At 40.5% G+C, this 21,978-nt stretch overlaps 1 protein-coding gene across 2 annotated transcripts in view; it reads left to right on the forward strand.

The window, feature by feature from the left end:
- Window positions 1–21,978, forward strand: part of LOC136884449 (carboxyl-terminal PDZ ligand of neuronal nitric oxide synthase protein) — a 627,954-nt gene that overhangs the window by 527,536 nt on the left and 78,440 nt on the right. Inside the window, exon 1 of one of the 2 annotated variants that reach the window (XM_067156625.2) lies at window positions 12,558–12,968. The exons of the other annotated variant lie outside the window; for it this stretch is intronic. Within the exon in view, the coding sequence (XP_067012726.2) occupies window positions 12,729–12,968 (240 nt within the window). The 5' untranslated portion in view covers window positions 12,558–12,728. Of the gene's footprint in view, window positions 1–12,557; window positions 12,969–21,978 lie in introns of those variants that run through there. 2 annotated transcript variants of the gene reach the window in all.

A 21,978-nucleotide genomic window follows, 5' to 3' on the forward strand; every position in this document is an offset into this window, starting at 1 on the left:
AATCACGAAGACGTTTTACTGACATCAGTTCTGCCGCTGTGGTTTCAGTCTAGGATTCTAAATAGGCCATCAGTTTGTCCAGCTGCATTGTTGCCTCTCCATGAATCATTGTTTCTTCACCGAGCTCGATAGCTGCAGTCGCTTAAGTGCGGCCAGTATCCAGTATTTGGGAGATAGTAGGTTCGAACCCCACTGTCGGCAGCCCTGAAAATGGTTTTCCGTGGTTTCCCATTTCCACACCAGGCAAATGCTGGGGCTGTACCTTAATTAAGGCCGCGGCCTCTTCCTTCCCACTCCTATCCCTTCCCTAACCCATCGTCGGTGCGACGTAAAGCAATAGCATTATTTCTTCTGATGAAGCGCCGGTTTCATTATCGAATTCACCATCAGTGAATTAGTAGTGCGTTGCATTCAGAAGAGCGTGGGTTCGAATCCCACCTCGGCCGTCCTGGTAATGGTTTTCTACGTCTCAATTCCAGGTGAATGCCGGGACGGTACCTTTGATAGACCGTGGCCGAATTATTTCCAATTCCTGTCCTTAACTATCCTTGGCAGAAAAGACTGTCAAGAAGAGCCCACCCAGTCAAAGAAATATTGTAGAAATAAAAATACTTTTTTATTATTTTCGATCCGGATAAACCGGAGATCCGGATTAATGAGGGTCGGGTAAACGAGGTTCTTGTGTACTTTATTTCTTTAACACCGATCACGCGATGCGTGTTGGACGTGGACACGTGCGACCGTGACACAGGAGAGCCCTATAAGTGTTTAAAACTAGGACCGCGCGTGTGAAAGCTAGTGACTTGTTAATCGGGGAAGCGATGATCAGGATTTAGCAACGCCTGTGATGCGCTGGTTGAAAGACGACCAGGCGCGCATAATGTGACTGACACCGGGCCTGTTCTCGGAACTGCGTGCGGCTTGCTCCCACAAAGTCGAGGTGAACAGCGCTGCTATGACGTCATTGGTGACGTAGCCAGACACCTGTGTGTGCGAGACGAGGCTATTTTTAAAACTGTACTGTACTGTGAATGTGTGGCTCCCGCCCGCATCGCTGTTCACCTCTATTATTATTATTATTATTATTATTATTATTATTATTATTATTATTATTATTATTATTATTATTATTATTATTTCTCCTTTAGGGTCTTCTAGGGACCACGTCAAAAGTGCAATGCTTCATCTTTTGTTGTATCTTCTTCATCCTCCAATATTCCTTCATCTGATCAGTATGCCCCCTTTTCCTCTCTTTGTGCCATTTTGACCCTGTTTTCTTTCCCTCCCGACCTTGGAATCCTTCCATTTTAATATTTCCTTTCTAAAAATCTCTCTCTCTCTCTCTCTCTCTCTCTCTCTCTGTGTTGCTTCTTCTTCCGTTACGTTGTTTCTTTCCATATCTTTCTTGACGTCATGAATCCAGATTGTTGTTGACTTCTTGTTCCAAAGATATTTGATGATCTGTTTGGTTAACCTGTTGTCAACCATTCTATATAAATGTCGACAAATTATCAATCGTCTCTTCCGCATCGTATCTGTTATTTTCAATCAATCATCAATAGTGATCTGCATTTAGTGCGGTCCCTATCTGTTGTTTTCCTAACCTTTTCTTAAAGGATTTCAAAGAAATTGGAAATTTATCGAACATCTCCCTTGGTACGTTATTCCAATCCCTAACTCCCCTTCCAATAAACGAATATTTGCCCCAATTTGTCCTCTTGAATTCCAACTTTATCATCATATTGTAATCTTTCCTACTTTTAAAGACGCCACTCGAAGGTATTCGTCTACTAATGTCATTCCACGCCATCTCTCCACTGACAGCTCGGAACATACCACTTAGTCGAGCAGCTCGTCTTCTTGCTATTTTCCGGTATATTTCATCATCATGACTTTTTCATTTCTAGAGTTCTGTAATTTTTAGCGGACCGGTTATTTTCCGCACAATTTTTTCTTTCTAGTATTTCTAGTTTATTCTGCTTGTAATTCAGTACTAGACGTTCGTTCACTCGCGTATAGGCATTCCGGTTTGACTACTGTGTTGTAGCGTTGCATTTTGAGGGATTTAGATAAATACTTTTTGTTGTAGATACTCCTATTTATACAGTATGCTCTTTCAATCTTGTGTATCCTTTCTTCTACAGAGGATTATTATTGTTTTTATTATTATTATTGCGTTAGGGCGTACTAGGGACCACGTTCCAATTTTAATTCATCATCCTTTGTTGTAGTTCCGCCCTTTTCTTCCAATATTCCTTCATTGTTTCACTGTTTCTTTTTTCTTTCTTCAGACTACTTTGTGCCGGTTTTCTTTGCCTCCCTCCCTTGGTATCCTTCCATTTTTAGAACTTTCTTCCTGAAAATTAATCATTCCTTCTTCTTCTTCTGTGATGCTGTTTATTTCCAAGTCTTTTTTGATCTCTTGAATCTAGGTGGTTGTTGACTTTTTCTTCCAAAGTTACGTGAAGATCTTTTTCGTTAGTCTGTTGTCGTCCATTCTGTAAATATGTCCAAAAAATAGCAGTCTCCTCTGCCATACTGTTATAGATATGTTTTCTATGTTCTGATAAATCTCGCTATTACTTCTTAATTTCCAAAATTCTGTAGTTTTTAGATGGCCTGATGTTTTTCTTATAATTCTTCTTTCTAGTGCTTCCAATCTTTCAAGTTTATAATCGAGTACTGAGCATTCACTGGCATGTAAGCATTCTGGTTGCACAAGTGTGTTGTAGTGCTTTATTTTAAGATTTTTAGATAAACATTTTTGTTGTATGTATTTTTTGTTATACCATATGCTCTTTCCATTTTGTGTATCCTTGCCTGTATAGCAGATTTTTCCAGACCATTTTCTTGGATTGTTTCCCCCAAATATTTGAATTGCTTTACCCTTTCGATTGAACCAACATCTGTTCGTAGCAATTCGTCATGAATTTTGTTTTCTCTGCCGAAATTCTTAAGCCTGACATGTTGGCTGTCTCTTCCAGAAGATTGACTTGTATTGCAGCATTAGTCAGGGAAATGCTAGGCAATTTATTGCAACAACTTTGTTCTTTCTTTCTATCCAGAATAAGTCGTAACATATTATGGTGCTTCAGTTTTTCAAGATACAGTTGAAAAGGAGTGGAGATAAGCCATCACCTTGTCTGACACCTGTTTTTATTTTAAAACATCACGATATTATTATTATTATTATTATTATTATTATTATTATTATTATTATTATTATTTCCTCTTCCGTGTTTCCTTTTCATTCTTCATTGGAATCCTTCCATTCTTTTAAAAAGCTCTCTTTCTCGAGTTTCATCTTCTCTTATTTTATTTCTTTCTAAATCTTTCTTGACCTCTTGTATCCACTTCGTTATTGACTTTTTCTGCAAAAAGTGCTTGAATATCTGTTTTGTCAGTCTGTTTTCATCCATTCTATGTAGAGACATGTCCAAAAAATAGCAATCTCCTTTTTCTTAATGTTTCAATTATATTTCCTTCTTTTTTTTTTTGCTAGGGGCTTTACGTCGCACCGACACAGATAGGTCTTACGGCGACGATGGGATAGTAAAGGCCTAGGAGTTGGAAGGAAGCGACCGTGGCCTTAATTAAGGTACAGCCCCAGCATTTGCCTGGTGTGAAAATGGGAAACCACGGAAAACCATTTTCAGGGCTGCCGATAGTGGGATTCGAACCTACTATCTCCCGGATGCAAGCTCACAGCCGCGCGCCTCTACGCGCACGGCCAACTTGCCCGGTATATTTCCTTCTTACTTCTTAATTGTTTTGTTCTTTTCATTGGTCCTAAGATTTTTCTCACGATTCTTCTTTCTAGTACTTCCAACTATAGTTCAAAACTAGACTTTCACTTGCGTCAAGACATTCTGTCTTGTAGTGCCTTATTCCTTTAGATAAGCATTTCTTGTAAAAATTCTTAGTGATGCCATACTCTCTGAACATTTTGTGTACCTAGATGGTAGGCCCCTTTAAACAACAAGCATCATCATCATCATCATTTCAATACCATGTTCTAGGAGTTCAGTATTCTATGGCGAATTATTTAGTTTAAATAAAATATTTGTGTCGAGCAAGATCTACCTTTTCGAAGTCCACACTGATATACACCTAACTGCTTGTCAAGTTGTGTTTGTCGTCTGTTCAGTAAGATTTTTGAGAATACCTTGTTAAGTGATTTGCAGCAGATATACTGCTCTGTAGTTATCAACATTTTGCTTGTCACCTTTTTCATACACTGTCTGTATTATTTATTTATTTATTTATTTATTTATTTATTTATTTATTTATTTATTTATTTATTTATTTATTTATTTATTTATTTATTTCACAACTTTTTAGCTGGTAATATAGCACGTTTTTCGATATTTTACATGTAAGAAATAGAGTTTAATAATAATTTACATAAGTTTACAAAATACGCTTTCATTATTCTCTTCGTTATTAGGTCAGTACTGAGTATTCAGGAATGTTCTCACGATGTTGCAAGTCTTCAAAATTGCAGCCTTTTATACCACATTGTGAGTGTAAATGGGGAGCTGTAGTATATTTGAGTTTTCTGGAAATGATTTTAGTGTGAGTCCAGTGGGAGAAATGAGAAAAGGAAGAATTGTCACTCTGCCTTGTTTCCAGATCCTTGCTACTTCCGTAGCCAGAAGAGTAGCCTATATTTATCGACCTTCTCCCTGTATTTCTGTCTCATATTGTGGTCATTCGGGATAACGATGTCAATGAGATATGTGTGTGTTGATTCTTCTTGTCTGTTAATGATATGTCTGGTCTATTGTGTGGAGTTGTTTGATCTGTTTGTATCGTTCGATCGCAGTAGAGTTTAAAATCTTCATTTTCCAGTATTCTTAGTGGAGAGAATTTGTAGTAAGGCACTCTGTTCTGGATCAAAGATCGGGTCAGAGGAATTTCTTGATATGTAACTTTGGCTGCATTTTATATATATATACATTCGTTTAGCCCTTTAAGGAGCACGTGGAACCATTAAATAGCCCTGGTATTCTTCATCTTCTTGTTCTTCTTATCTTCCCAAAACTTCCTCATCCTTTCACTATGGGCCTACCGTCTTTTTTGTGTCCATGAGCTTTTCTCAGATGGATTCTTGGGTGCAAATTTTATGGGTGTTGATCTTTTGTCTGTATGTATTCCTTGTGATTGCCATTGGATCAACGTCGACTTCTGCGATGTCCTTTTGTGCATCCACTAGCCAGCGAACTTTGGTTTGTCGGTTTCCATTGATAATAAGAAATATTTTCTTAGTCAGTCGTGAGTCATCCATTCGTGCTAGATGTCCATAAAATTTCATACGCCGTTTGCGTGCGACTGAAGTGAATCACTCAGTTAATGCGTAGAGTTCTCCCGAGCTTTTTCGCATCCATTTACCCTCTTGAAACTTGGGCCCGAATATCTTCCTCAGTACCTGTCGTTCAATTTTCTCAATGTCATTATTATTACTTTCGTTTAGGGCGATTAGAGACCACGTCAAGTAACTATAAGACATTTTTGGAAGCCTTTCTTGCAGCCCAAAAATATTGCATTCTTTCTCTGTCTTCTCTCTTCTGTTCTGCTTTTGCTCATCGTGGAAGCAACTGAAGTTGTTGATCACTGATCTGTATTTTCATCGGTTTGAGATGTCCTCCTGATTCAGTCCCATGCTCTTGAAGTCCTTCCTTACTTCCTGAATGAACTATTTTTCCGAGACTTTACGTCTGTTGTCCAATACATTAAAAATCTGCTTCGTTTGTTGGGTTGTATCCATCCTGAACAGATGTCCGTAGAACTTCAGTCGTCATTTCCTTACTTATTCCATCAACCTTGCATAGTTCTTCTCTTCCTCGGAGTCTACATTGTCCGTCTCTTGTCTTAGAATCCATTATTTTGCGAAGGCTCTTGCGCTAATACTTTTCCTGTCCTTCAGAGGCATTCACTAGCGTACAGACACTCGGGTTTGATCACTGTGTTATAGTGGCTGAGAGTAGCTTTCCTTGAGATTGCCTTTTTCTTGTAGAGGACATGCGTCCTACGAAAAGCTGCGGCCATCTTCTCTCGTCTTCTGTTGTTAGATTCTTCCTGTTTAGTTTTTATCTGCACTATCTCACAAAGATATCTGAAACTATCCCCTTTTTCTATTTTAGCGTGCTCCGTTGTTGGGTGTTGAGATGCGGTTTTCTCGAAAGAAATTTAGAGGCCAGCTTTCTCTGGCTGCTCGTTCAGCATGTCTATTTGTTCCACAGCTGTCTCTACTCTTTTGGAGAAGGCCTGAGCTCATGAGCCTTAATTGTGATTCTAGTTTTTTTACTCATATCATTTCTATCCCTCTCCAGGCCTATAATTCCAGTTGTTCTCTTTAACTTTCATGCTTTTAGATAATTTCTTAACTAACTCTTTCACATTTCACTTGGAATCACTTTTCTATTTTCTTTATTTTTTCCTAAAATTGTATGGATCGTTATACATAAAGTCCCTTTTAATCATTACAGGATCAGATAACACTTTACAAATTCTAATTCTCGTAGTTCTGTTTTCTAGAAATCTAGCCACCCGATCAGCCACTCTTTTGTCAAGTCCAGTATCCCTTATTTTCGTCAGTAATCCCCCATGATCTACCCTTTGAAAATCCTTGGATAAGTCAATAGCGATACAGTCCATTTTACCTCCTGAATGTAAAATATGTCTTCTTCTTCTTCGTTTTGCCTCATGACTGAGGCGTCGTGACTATCATAATATTCAGCCCTCTAGCCTATGAACCATACTCCGCCATCCTTCCCTATCTAAAGCTTTCAATGTGGTTACTCAGCCAAAAATGAGGTGAACAGGTTTTTAATGTTGTGTAGAATCTCGGCATGTGGATTTGAGAAAAGAAACACATACTGGCGAAGGAATTGCATGCTTTATTTAATTAGCAACAACAAAGCCATCGCCATTGCATTCAGCCATTCACCACAATTCGCAACGCAACAGATGAACTGCCACAATCACAATGTAAAGTTCTTACTGAACACTCTGTATACCCGAGCGATAGTTGTCTGATACCCTGATGAACCCCCCCCCCCTAGCTTCAATTACAGCTGCACACCTCCGTGGCGTGCTGCGTATGTAACGTCGGATGACTCTGAAATGGCGTCCCAGTCCTCAACCAGTGCTTCACTGACGTCGTGTAATGTTTGTGGAGCATTTTTGTGCTGCCGAATCCTTCTCTGCAATACATCCCCTAAATGCTCCAGTGGATTTAGGTCGGGGCTCTTTGCAGGCCACCCCATCACAGAGATGTGTAATTGTTGGAGATGATCTCTGGTGTCTCGTGCAGTATTGGCTGTCGCATTATCATGCATCAGCAAGAAATCAGGCCCTACACCAAGAGTAGCAGGAGGAATATGGTCGTTTTACGATGTCCATGATGTATACCGCAGCATTCAGATGATCATTTAAAACCACAAGACCCGTACGATTATCAATCATGATCCCTCCTCATACCACCATATCTGTCCACCTTCTGCGTACGACCTTCAACGAATCGCTGTCCTCGTCGCCTCCACATGCGTTGACGGCTATCTGCCCCATGTAAGGTAAACCTGGACTCATCTGCAAACATTGCCTGATGCCAATATGTCAGTACCAGTGGGGATGTTCTCTGGCAAATGCAAGACGAGCTCTACGATGTCCCCTAGTGAAGGGGGTTACTCGAGCAGGTTTTGTAGGTCATACCGTATGTTATCCTCTCTTAATCAATTGCGTATGGTTTGAACACACAGCTGAACGCCAGAGGGTCTTGTAAGGGCACTTAGCAGTTCCCTGGCACTACTGGAGGGCCGGCATAATGCTGATAACCGTAGGAATCTGTCTTGTTGACTGGTACTTTTCCGTTTGCGGCCTTGTCCATGGCAGCTGATATACTCTCCTGTCTCTGCATAACGATGCTAGAGCCTGTGCACAACGCAGTGTTCTCCCCAGAAATTTTCGTCAGCCGGGATGCAGGAATGAGTAGCTGGGCGGGAAATACTACGTAAAAAATCAATATGATAAAATTTCAATTTATTCCTATCAGAACAATAACAATAATATCAGACAGGTAAACATTAACTGTAAAAGGGGAACTATTTTAGTGTTATCATCACCAACAAGACATAACAGAGCATTTTGGACTTCTAGTGTTCTGCTCATTCATAATCATGTAACTCCGGGATTTATCACTCAGTTGCTGTGGAGTGCCATACGAGTTTGTAACGTTCGGAATCAACTGCTCGTATGCGATTCCGCACAAATCCAGACACTGTTCACGCACGGCACTATGTGCTAGTCAAGCTAAACCTTTAAACTCCGATATAATTGATGCAATTACGCTGACAATAATGAAGGTTTATCATTTAAATGCCAACGGCCGTAGCCGTGTTGAACCACCGGATCCCGTGAGATCTCCGAAGTTAAGCAACATTGGGCGTGGTCAGGATTTGGATGGGTTCCCACGCGCTGTTAGTGGAGGGTAAGGGAATGGAGGAGCGGAAAGGAACTGGCCACCCTACCGCACGTAAACTCCGGCTCAGGAACACCTCTGCGGAGGTTCGGACCTGCCTTCGGGCAGTATAACCCTTACCTATCATTTAAATAAACAGTATTTTCATTTTAATTTAGAGCACACACCGACTCAGATATGTATTAATATTATGTAACTAGCATATGTCTAGGTTGTGTTAGCCGGGTGGTCTGTAAAAACGGCAGGGCGGTGCGCCCTTTAAAGAGGTCCTAGGGAGAACACTGCAACGGATGGAGACACTCTGAGGTCGGTAGCCCCATACCGCATTGTTCTTCCTTCTTGACGTAGGGCAACAGCTCGGGACACTTCCGCTTCGCATAGATGCATCATGCGGACTGTCTCATACTCGAACGTGGCTCGTATACTTGGGACTATTTTGTATTGCGACCCGATGGGACTGGAAGCATGTTTATGTTATAAATGGTAACAACTAAGCATTTTTTTCTGTTTGCTTTACTTCGCACCGACATAGATAAGGTTTTATGGCGACGATGGGAGAGGAAAGGCCTACGAATGGGAAGGAAGCGTCCGTGGCCTTAATTGAGGTACAGCCCCAGCATTTGCCTGGTGTGAAAATGGGAAACCATGCAAAAACCATATTCAGGGCTGCCGACAATGGGGTTCGAACCCACTGTCTCCCGAATACTGGATACTGGCCGCACTTAAGCGACTGCAGCTATCGAGCTCGGTCTACGCAATCAAACCACCGTGACTGCGTTACTATGGCGTGTATCAATTCGTATAAACCTGTACATGTTTCATGCTCCACGACATAAAATTTTACAGCATGTCAGCCATTTGTTACCCTAATTTTTGTGCCGAGTGTAATTTCACAAACTTGTCCGATATAATCAGAAAGAATTCTTTCCCAGAGCTTACAAACAATGCATGTCTAGTTGACTGCCATGCAATTATCGGCTTTATGTGTACGATCATTTCCCTTGTGTTCGGCTCCATAGCCTTTGGTCACAGAGATCACGGATTCGATTCCGGGCAGGGAATTTTAACCGTTAATTCCTCTGGCACGGGGACTGGGTGTATGTGCCGTCTTCTTGCAACTCTGTATTCATTTGGTATCGCTCCTTCATGCGAACAGTAATCGAGTTAAGTATTTCAGATATGGTTCGATGTCCCAATCCATTGACATTAATATATCCTCAGAAACGTTATAAATACTAGCTGCTTTTCTGCATTTCAAGCCAGATGGGCGATCTAAGATGCGATGGCTTGAACAGGTGTAAGAAGACCTGCGTGATTCGCGTGATTGACAGAAGTGGCGACTGGCATGCAAAACAGCGGGCCCTGTGGCAAAGCGGGACTGGTGCGAGAAGAAGTAGTTACGAGGAACAGACATGAAAGTAGTGAGAATGATTGGTGGTAAAAACAGGCGGGGAAAAAGGCAGAATGTCACAAGTAATGTAAATGCGATAATGGCTATATTTAGAGTTACCGACAGTGGGGGTTCGAACCCACTATCTTCCTAGTGCGAGCTTTACAGCTATTTGAACCAAACCGCGTAGACCACTCGCTTGGTTTTTTTCATTTTCAAAAGTTGATTACACATGCTTTTTCATGAAAACTGTTTATTTTTAATAATAATAATCGGGTGAGTTGGCTGTTCGGTTAGGGGCACGCAGCTGTGAGCTTGCAGTCAGGAGATAGTGGGTTAGAACCGCACTGTGGGCAGCCCTGAAGATTTTTTCCATGGTTTTCCATTTTCACACCAGGCTGTACCTTAATTAAGGCCACGGTCGCTTCCTTCCCACTCCTAGCTCTTTCCTATCCCATCGTCGCCATAATACGTATCTGTGTCGGTACGACGTAAAACAAATTGTAATAATATTCAATATTCATTCAATAATAATAATAATAATGAATGGGCCTTTATTTTTATCAAATGTATGGTCTTTTGCAAATTTTGTATGCGACCGTTCTTTCATTATATCATTGGCCTCCTGAGGAAAGTTGCACTTCTGCTAAGCTCATGGCCTTCTGGGAATGTCATGTGCGACCCCTTAATTCGTCACTGACGTTAAATAATCTCCTTTATGCTCGACGATGCCGAAATATAAATATTATAGGCTATGCCAGAAAACTGAATCTTAATGAAGATCACTATAGTTCAAGTTTCATTATGATACAGGTTCTCCACCAATCAGAGTTCAGATTTTCATTATGATGCAGGTTCTCCACCAATCGGAGTTCAGATTTTCATTATGATACAGCTGTTTGACCAATTAGGTAAGGATAGCATCGCACCTGCGCTTAACTCACTAGCTTCGCACTTGTTTCCAAAATCAAACATGTCGGACACACATATTAACATCAATACACCTTCTACTTTCAGTATTCCACAACCACACGGCACATTCACACAAATTCACTTCACCAACTGTACAGTAAAAAAAAAATGTATTTGAAATAAAGTTAGGTTATAACCTTCTATCAAAGCTTTGAAAACATATGACATTGTCAAGATCTCTGATTCACTCACGGAAAATCAATAACCCAACGCATGCACTCTGTTCAGTAAACTCAACTGTCAAGCGATATCTCGACAGAAATTTATGAATATTTTAAAAAACAGAATTTTAATCATCGTCGAGCATAAACAGTCGTATGCAACTCGCCTATAATGGTAAATAAGACACTCGTATGGAAATGATTAAACTCGCTTCGCTCGTTTTATAAACATAGTCGTGTCTTAGTTATTGCCATTATAGGCTTCTTGCATAATGTACTACTATAGTACTGCAGATTGCAAAGGTATGGATACCCGGGAAGAAACGAGTTGGTGGACGATCTCAAACCTAACTACACCAGAATTAGAGCTACATTTGTTCTTCCTTAGTACAGACCTACACCACTCTTCAGCATATTCGTCGCTTTACAGTCGGAACAGAAAGAAATATATATTTGCTTTTTAGGTCAAGCCTCGAATTTAAAAATCCATAAAGTAAAAAAAAAATCTGCCATCCGACCAATTAAAATTTTGCTTTAACATATTCCTAAGTTTTTTTAACGTATTTCCAAAATCATAAACTTTAGTAAGGTGTTAAACGCGGAATGGGTTTCTCAGTACTGCAAAGTCAGATGGAGTTGTGTTTAACGTCGTTTTGAATGCCGTACGTGCTCTCGATGTACATTGAAAATGTTCTGTATGGAAGGAATTGTAATACAGTATCAGACTGCTTAAAACGTTAGGAAATGAGGGACATTGCCGCCAGCGAAATGAACTTCAATAGTCTTGGAAATTCTTCAGTAATATATTAGCTCAGATTTGCCTATTTGGAAATAATAAAGAAGTGAATTAAGGAACAAAGGGAATCACTTTGTAATCCTAACCACTGTGGTGGTTCTTTAATGAGGAGTTTGACGGTTGTTTTACACGTGTGTGAGTGTGTGTGTATATATAAGTGTGTGTATATTTATTTTTAGCTTTTGGCGTGGTCCACCAAAGTCGTGCAACTTGTAATTGTCCTTTAACACCTGCACTTGAACAGTTTTAAAGCTGAACCCTGCAATTGAAGTGAACTTGTACGGTGAAAGGGTAGCAGCATTTAAACAACAAAAACAAACAGAATAAACATACCATGTATTTCTTACGATGTGACTGACTGGAACTAGATGTTGCTCTGTGTATCGCCACCCCTTAATGAGGGGTGGAGTGGAGATTATCCAAATACAGGGGGAAGTAAAAGTGGAAATTGCTATATACGTCACAGGATTGGCTGTAGAATTTTCGAGGATTTGGAGTGTTTAAATTCGAATGAAAGACAAGGTTTACAGCGGAGTATATTGAGCTAATTCAAAGATTTAAATCAATTCTCTCTCGGTGTCTTTAATTTTTGAAAGGAATTCATGAATATACTGAAATAGAACGTGAAAATATGACATTGGATTGAATAAGTTTGGTTAGAACTCCCTTTGTTTTGCATACACATCTTTGATTAGTCTTCAGTGTTCTATAAATTCATTGTATTGTGTAAGTAGTGCGTATTTTCTATACCGGAAGATTTGCGTGTGACTTATTAAATAGTAACTGGTTGTTGCAAAAGGATATATATATTTAAAAGAAAAGAGAGAAAAGAAAAACAAGTGAAGCGACGACTAGTTGATATTGTTAGTTGCGTGTGTTTGGCGCGCGGTGGCAGCAGTGTGCAACAAGATGGTGACGCTGTGAGATAGAATGCTGAAAGGAAAGACAAGCGAAGCCGCTGTTGACAGACCCCGTAAGAAGTTATCGTTTCGTGAGCCGGAAATCATGGGTTATTACCAGAAACAGGGGCCGGAGCAGGGAGTGGAGCCGATTTCCCGCAGAGCCATGAAGAGTGTCACTGCTGCTGCTGCTACATCAGCGACCACTACCACCAACACTACGACAAGAACTAATCTGTTAACTGGCAGTTTTGAAGATCTGGATCTCGAGGTAAGCAATAATAATAATAATGAACACATGTTTTAGTGTAGAGAGTTTTAGAATTTAATGCTTTGTCTCGCACCGCAAACGTAGCAGAATTAGTTGTCTATAACAGCCCGGATTTTGATGCATTAATAGGTTAGAATGCAAACTTACTGAAGTGAATAGCATTCATAGTCTACCTTCACAACGATTGTGCTATGGGGTTTGCATAAGCTGTAGGGGTATGGCCCGTCAGAACCCCTATAATTTATGTTACTCTTACTACATTATGGAAGAGCGGGTGGCCGCCAAATTAGTTTGCAGTCTAACCTGTTACTGCATAAAAATCCGGGCTTTATTTATAACCTTATTTGTCTTAGTGTTTCAACTAAAACTCTTATGTAACGCCTCCGTTTCTAACGTTATTCCCTATGTAGTGTTCGCTCCGTGTTGTCCTTTAATATACGGCCTGTATATTTAAGATAAGACCGTTGCCCCTATCTCGAAAATGTTGTGTATATTGTAAATTTAATGTTTCTTTTTCTGAAAACCTTTTCTCAGTATAGTATATGTATTGTATGTTGATGTGGCCTTGCTATGTTCAGGACATGTCACTTTTCCCCGTTTTCCGTTTTGACTGTTTGTTAGAATTAAGCACGAATTGGGCGTTTCTGGGCTATTTTGCCGTATTTTATAGGGCATGTAAATAAATGAAAATGAAAATCCACAGCCTGTTTCCAGTCATGCGACCGGGTCAGGAATGGAATGAATTAAGCTCCCATCTAGCGGCGTGGACGGGAATTGTACCGGCTGCCGAAGCCTGTCGCACTCCTCTGGGGAAATGATTAATAAATGACAGATGGAAGGAAATGGTCGTGGAGAGTGTTGCTGGAATGAAAGATGATAAGGAAAACCGGAGTACCCCGAGAAAACCCTGTCCCGCCTCCGCTTTGTCCAGCACTAATCTCGCATGGAGTGACCGGGATTTGAACCACGGAACCCAGTGATGAGAGGCCGGTGCGCTGCCGCCTGAGCTACGCAGGCTCCATGTAAATAAATATTTTATTTATTTTTATTGTTTTTGTAATATTTCTGTTGTTTAAGGTCAAATTTTCGTTATACTTTGTTCGAAAAAATGTGCTCTACTTTGAATATAATGTCCGATGAAAAATGAAATGTCGTATGGCTTTTAGTGCCGGGATATCCCAGGACGGGTTCGGCTCGCCAGGTGCAGGTCTTTCTATTTGACTCCCTGCGTGTCGTGATGGGGATGAAATGATGATGAAGACAACACATGCACCCAGCCCCCGTGCCGTAGGAATTAACCAATTAAGGTTAAAATTCCCGACCAGGCCGGGAATCGAACCCGGGACCCTCTGAACCGAAGGTCAGTACGCTGACCGTTCAGCCAACGAGTCGGACATAATGTCCGATGTTGCTTGTGTAAATGTTTTTGTGACATTTTCACAAAATTTGAATCTCGCGCCTCAAAGCTGAATAGTTGACGCTTATTTGTATCTCGTCTGAGTTTGCATCGTTAGTTCTAGAAGTTCTTTTAGAGTAAGACCAGTACTGCGGGTAATTCCGTCTACTGGAATGTCACCATTGTTAAGAGACCAGGAAATACCACAATGGCGTATCTTCTTATTTGTCTTAGCAATTGTAGCTCGTAACCGCCTCACTTTCTCCCCTCGCCTTTCTTAAAAATTTCAACCGAGCTCGATAGCTGCAGTCGCTTAAGTGCAGCCAGTATCCAGTATTTGGGAGATAGTGGGCTAGAACCCCACTGTTGACAGCCCTGAAGATGGTTTTCCGTGGTTTTCCATTTTCACTCCAGGCTGTACCTTAATTAAGGCCACGGCCGCTTCTTCCCCACTGCTAGGCCTTTCCTACCCATCGCCACCATACGAACTGTCTGTGTCGGTGCGACGTAAAGCAAATTTAAAAAAAACAAGACTAATAACAATGTTAAAGTCTAGGACAAAAATTAAAAAATAACAATCTTAGAAACTACAGTTTGGAGATGGTGGTGGTGATTATTGTTTTAAGATGAAGTACAACTGGGCAACCATCCTTTATGTAACACTAGTCAGAGAGAAGAAATGGAAGGGGTCCGACACTTCGAAAAATGACGGTATCGGCCAAAGCAAGACAACGGCCACGAAGGGCGTGAAAATGAAAGACACCGTAGGCCTCGCAAACCTAATACCGTCGGGGTCGGAAAAGAACAAGAGTTGACCAAGCGGGGTCGGATAAGTGAGGAGCCTGGCACAAATAAGTGGAAGCAATGCCAGGACTCAGCTGAGGGCCTCGTGGTTGCCAACGCACGCTCCAAAATTCAGAGCCCCTGAGGCCCCTTTTAGTCTCCTCTTACGACAGGCAGGGGATACCGTGGGTGTTATTCTACCGCCCCCAACCATACCGGGTCAGTTTGGAGATCGAGTATGAATCGTGATTAGGTGTAATTGTAATATTTAAGATAGTAACAGATATGAAGTAATTGGAACAAAATTATGCATGTATCAGCATAACATAAATTGCAGTAAATGATTATTCTCTCCCCGGTTCCTAGCGATCTGGAACTAGGGAATGGCATTATTCTTATTTATTTATTTATTTATTTATTTATTTATTTATTTATTTATTTATTTATTTATTTATTTATTTATTTTGTTATTTATTTAATTTATTTATTTATAACCGGCCAAACATGTGCCATCATATTCTGTCCAGCTCCATGGCTAAATGGTTAGCGTGCTGGCCTTTGGTCACAGGGGTGCAAACCATCATTGGTTAATTTCGCTGGCACGGGGGCAGGGTGTGTGTGTCGTCTTCATCATCATTTCATCATTATCACGACGCGCTAGTCGCCAACGGGCGTCAAGTCAAAAGACCTACACCTGGCGAGCCGAACTTGTCCTCGGACACTCCCGGCACTAAAAGCCATACGCCATTTCATTTTTTTCATTGTTCCCACCTGTTTGTACCAGCAATCATTCTCGCTACTTTCGTGTCTGTTACTTCTAACTTATGAATAAGATATCTGGAGTCCACCCAGCTTTCGCTCCCGTAATAATAATAATAATAATAATAATAATAATAATAATAATAATAATAATAATTACATTATCAAACATGAAGTTACCGGGAAAGTTGGGCCTGCCGTTAGGACTGCGCAGTTGTGATCATGCATCCGGGAAAGAATTGGTTCAAAACCCCACTATCGGCAGCCCCACAGATGGTTTCCCATTTTCACACCACGAAAATGCTGGGTCTGTACATTAATTAAGGCTACGGCCGCTATTTTCCCTATCTTAGGCCTTTCCCTTCCTTCCATCCCCGAGAAACTTCGATGTGTAAGTTAAACAAGTAGCAGAAATATGTTATTTTAAGTCCCTGTAAGTCTGCGGACACGAAGGTGGTGTATTGTATATCTCCGTACGTAGCTGGGATCGAAGTCACCAACTTGGGTACTGAAAGCCAGTGCTCTACCATCTGAGCCATTCAGCCTGATTCTCCATCTACTCCTTGCCATTTCAGAGACCTACATTATTCTACCCTTTATGGCCTCTTATTTACTGTAAATAGACAATTCTTCTTCTTATTTTGTTTCGACCAGTTATGGACCACGCTGTTTTCTGTCTTGAGCTTTAACACTCGCCCAGTACTCGCTCATCCTTCTTCGGTGAGCTTCCTTCGGTCCTTGTCTTGCCTGTCTTCATTTTAGACTTTATTCGAAAACTCTGTAGACCTTCAGGTTTCATCTTTAAAGGGTCCCGTTGAAGGATGTCATCATGTAAGATCCCCAATTGTTGTAAATACTTTTCCACCTCGTTGAACCAGACCCCTTTAGTTTTCTTACTCAGAAAGTAGGCAAAGATTCTGGTGTCTATCGTGTTAAGTGACTACAGGAAGAGGAAAGTGTTCTTCCCAATAGTGTACGTTATTTTCTCCATACGCAGATATAGTTCATGATTGTGCCTTCGCCTATATTCTCCATTTTCCTTTACTGGGCCCATGATCTTCCTTTCTGGCACTTCTACAGTAGTTGTTTTGCCAGACCTTCCTTATTCGTAGAGAGGCATCCTGCTGTGTACGGAGCTTCACGTCAAATGACTGTACAGTAATATCTAAGCTTGGATTTGAAACACATTAACCATTCTTCTTCTTATTATTACTGTTCGACTCATTGGCTGAATGGTCAGTGTTGAGGCATTCGGTTCAGAGGGTCCCGGGTTCGTTCCCGGCCGGGTTGGGGATTTTAATCGCCTTTAATTAATTCTTCTGGCCCGGGGGCTGGATGTTTGTGTTTGTCCCAACACTTTCCTCTTCATATTCGCACAACACAACACACTACACTACCAACCACCACAGAAATACGCAAACTTACATTGCAAAATTACATCCCTCCACACAGGGTTGGCGTCAGGAAGGGCATCCGGCCGTAAAACAGGGACAAATCCACATGTGCACCACAGTTCGTACCCGCGACCCCACAGGTGTGGGGAAACACGATGTAGAAAATTATTATTATTATTATTATTATTATTATTATTATTATTATTATTATTATTATTATTATTATTATTATTATTATTATTATTATTATTATTATTGCGAACCGGCCAAACTTCATTTCCACTTCCTTCTTATCATCCCTTCTTCCTTCCTCTTTCTCCACAGTGCCTTCATTCTTTCAGAATGTTGCACTCTTCAGTCCATCTTCCCCCTCTGCGCTCTTTCTTTTCTTCCACAAGAACTTTTTTGTTGGAACGTATTTTCCTGAATTGGTCTCTATCATGACATTCTTCATCTACACTTCCTAACCTCTTGAGTTCTTCCTTAATCTTCTTGGCATATGCCCCCCTGGCTCTTCAAGTAGTATATTTTATTAACAATTTGTTTATTTAAACTTGCTGGATCCATTCTGACCTGTGTCCATAGAACTGCAGCCGTCTTTTCCTTACTGTTGTTTCCAGGTCTTCTGTCCTTTTGTATATCTCCTTATTTGATCGTATTCTGTAGTTTCCCTCTACCACCCTTGGGCCTTAACACTTTGGCGTCGACGTGTACATTTGCTTTTTCCGCGGTAAACTGCTGAAATGCCGTATACATTTTTCAGGTTGTTGTGGGCTACGGATGTTCGTAATTTCATTCGTAGATGATAATCAAAGACATATTTTATGTTCAAAGTTACTATTTTTGTGTCCCCCCCATTGGGGTGACATATGGTTATTAGGTTGACTATGAAACAGAGAAAGCGCATGTCACCCCTACAGGGGTGACGGTCTTTTTACCTTTGTTGTTGTGGAACACTGTGCTCAGTACTGTGAACTGTTGAATTACGCGCCTTTCAATGAATTCCTTGTAATTTACAGTTTTGTGACAAGAAATTAATTCATGGTATGTGTTTCTGTGTTGAGTAAGCCATGATTACCAATAGAGAGATAGAAGAACAAGCTGAAAAGGGTTCGAGTGTTGAATCAAGAGATGTTGACATTTACGATTTACAATGTGATGCCACCTTTTCCGAGTCAGAATTCAACAGTAGTTTGTGTAGTGAGGACACTAGCAAAGATTCCGGTGCTGCATCGGGCAATGATTCAACCAAATCATCAGCCAGTGACAATTACTGGGGAACATTCCCAGGCTTGCAGAAACATTTTTTTAATTCACACGTAGCCCCGGTTTACAATTTCATCTGAGTGCTAAATCTCAACGAGTATGTAAGAATAAAGTAATAATAGACTCCAATCCACATTATTTTCCTTGCCATTAATAATTGAATTCTGATGGTTGCGTATGTCACCCCATATGGGGTGACAAATGTCAGAGAAATTCCACTGTTTGTTGCGCAATGCTCAGCGTGCTGAGAAAGAAATGGGCACTGCGCTGCACTCTGTGAACACCTTACGTGTACGCAATGCAGTACAACAGCGAATGGTAGCGCTAGTTTCGTGCGACAGCCTAAAGTTGAAAGGCCTGGATACACTGTCGTGTTACCCCATGAGGGGTGACATACTACATTTTGTATGAGGGTCCGTCACCCCACATGGGGTGACATCGTCTTCAAAGTGTTAAAGCCTCCTTAATATTCTCCTTTCAATCTTTAGTAGTTTTTCCAGGTTCGTTAGTGTTGCTGTTTCCACCCCATACAGAATAACTGGTTTTACCACAGCATCATAATGTCTTAGTTCAGCATTAATGGAAAGATTATTTTTGATGTAAATGGCTTTGGTGGCAGTATTTAGCCTTTCCAACTTAAGTCTCCTATTTTCCATGGCCTCTTTATCCATCCCGTTGCCACTGACAATCACTCTCATGTATTTAAACTGTTATTATTATTATTATTATTATTATTATTATTATTATTATTATTATTATTATTATTATTATTATTATTGTTTTCGAATAGGTCTACTATGGACCACGTTAAGCATCATTCATTTACGGTTCTTCCTCTTTCGATCGGCCCAGTACTTCTTCATCCTTTCGGAGTGGGCTTCTTTACGTTCTCGTGACCAATTGTTGCCGGTCCGTTTTTTGCTACTTTGATCTTGGAATACCTTAATTTTGTTGATGATTTTTCTGTATTCCTGTCTGTTGTACACTGCCTGCTGTGATTTATTATTTTCCTCCATATCCTCCTTGACCCCTTTAAGCCAGCTAGTTTGTGTCTTCCTGTTCTCCATGTATTCCAGAATTCGCTTGGCTGTTCTCTCTGGTGGCATTCTTTTAATGTGTCCGTAGAAGCAGAGTCTTCTCTTCTTGAAGGATGTTGTGATTTTTTTGGTCCTTTTGTATAGTTTCTCATTTGGTCGCAGTCTAAATTCTTGACCCACTTTCCTGGGCCCTAGTATCTTCCTCAAGATCTTCCTTTCTGTCTTTTCAATGTTTTCTAGTAAGCCCTTCCTGTTCAGTGGAATACATTCGATCGCATATAGACTTTCTGGTTTGATGACAGTATTATTATATTATATTATATTTTATTATTATTATTATTATTATTATTATTATTATTATTATTATTATTATTATTATTATTATTATTATTATTATTATTATTATTATTATTATTATTATTATTGTTTCCAAGTTAGCAATCCAGCAAGCAAGCCACCCTGCTTAGAGATTTACGTGATTATTGGTATGGTGATCAGAGCCATAGCTCTGTGAACCTTCCTTCGGTTTTAAGTGAAATCTGACTTCTCTGGAATTCAAACCATGGCCACTTTGCTCAGAAGCCAGTATCAGTGCTTCTCGGTTATCACGTCCATTTCTTGGCGATAAAAATGATGAACAGCGATGTTAATTCTTCTTCAGCAAACCATCGCTCCGCTTCATATTTTTATTCGTAATGTTTTATTACCTTCTTTGGATTGAAGGCTAAACTACTTTGACTATCGCAATGCAACGAGTGCTTTCCGACAATTTAGGGCAGAACTTCTTTGCCTCCATAGTTCGACACATGTAACGCCGTCCACCGATCGTAGAAATATAACAACAGGTTGAACTCGTCTAGTGTGTGTTCCTAATGAGCAGGAGAACTCAACGAAAAGAACACAAACATTCCTGACAGCACTTCCTCTTCACCCCCACATGCCGTAAAACTCACCGGAATAGTGAGTCACTGTAAACGGCAAACGGTTAAAAATGTCCTTCGGAAAGATGAAGAGAATACAGTTATGGAGGCCCTTAGAGGTACATCATCCCTCATCCACCTCAGGCTTCTCCTATGTCATCCTTCGGCGGAGACTTAGCACGGTTTAGGAGATTGCTTATCAGTAAAGCCCGGATTTTCATGCGGTAATAGGTTAGATTGCAAACTAATTTGAAATGTCGACCACCCGCTCTTCCATAATGTAGAAAGACTAACATGAATTATAGGGGTTCTGATGGGTCGTACCCCTGATGTTTATGCGAACCCCATAGCATAATCGTTGTGAAGGTAGACTATACTTACTTCTCGCTTCAGTAAGTTTGCATTCTATTAATGCCTAACATTCCGGGCTCTACATTCTCTCCATTCCGCAACTTTCTTTCTAAAAATAAGCCTGTCTTGAATTTGTTGCTTATTCCACCTTCTCGTCGATATTCGTGCACGTCTGTCAACCAGGGGTGATGGATTCTTCATTTCTCCAGAAGAGTAATTTATGCGCTATTCTCTGTGGGTTCTCTTCTTCAGTGCCCCTAATAGGCCAGCCACCCCTTTCTCACTGTAGTGGTGGTCTTTTCGATCCTCCTGGACTTCAGCGGGATGAATATCTTTCTCACACTTTCCTTGATCCTAAGATTTCCCTGAGGACTTCCTTTTCCTTAATCGGATGATCTTCTGTTTTAGCCAGTGTCTGCAGTAGTGTCTCAGTTCTTTGCTTAAAAGGAGGTGGAATTGAATCTGCACAACCTTGTGTACTCCCTTCTTAACCGAATCCAGGCGGCAATCAGGTCCAGAGGCGGAGTTGCACGGTGTTAAATGATGCTTGTAATGATTTCTCTAGGGATGACTAATAGTTTGCCCGGTTTGCTTATATCGAAAAATTGTCCTGCTTTTAGATTTCGTGTAAAAAGGTTCCCTAAAGAACAGTATGTTTCCAAGACAGCATAACAAAATTTGAACATGGTCCGTCAAGTAGCTTTTATGTGGAAAAAACAAAGATACCAAATATAAAGCATGCCCCGAAACAAAACCAAATTTTTTTTCTCAAATATTATTAGAGGTACGAATTAAATTCGTATACACCTTTTCCTGGGAAATCGATTTTCATTTTCAGTGTATTCGGTTGGCTCCAGTATTCAATAGGACTTACCGTTTAGGCAGCGTACTTAGTTTGAAGGGTCTCAGGCATACGTTTTCCTCTCAGCTGCTTCACACTTTCTTTCGCTACATAGCCCGCTTTGATGGTGCCGTGATATTAAGTAGTCTGTGTGTTAACCAAATATATCCGCTATAACCTATAGTTTTTACGTGATAAAACACAGATGACCAAACATACAGACTTTGAGATTTATCATTGGTGCCATCTTTTTTTTACTTATA

This window comes from Anabrus simplex, chromosome 12 (genome assembly GCF_040414725.1).
Source record: "Anabrus simplex isolate iqAnaSimp1 chromosome 12, ASM4041472v1, whole genome shotgun sequence".
NCBI lineage: Eukaryota > Metazoa > Arthropoda > Insecta > Orthoptera > Tettigoniidae > Anabrus > Anabrus simplex.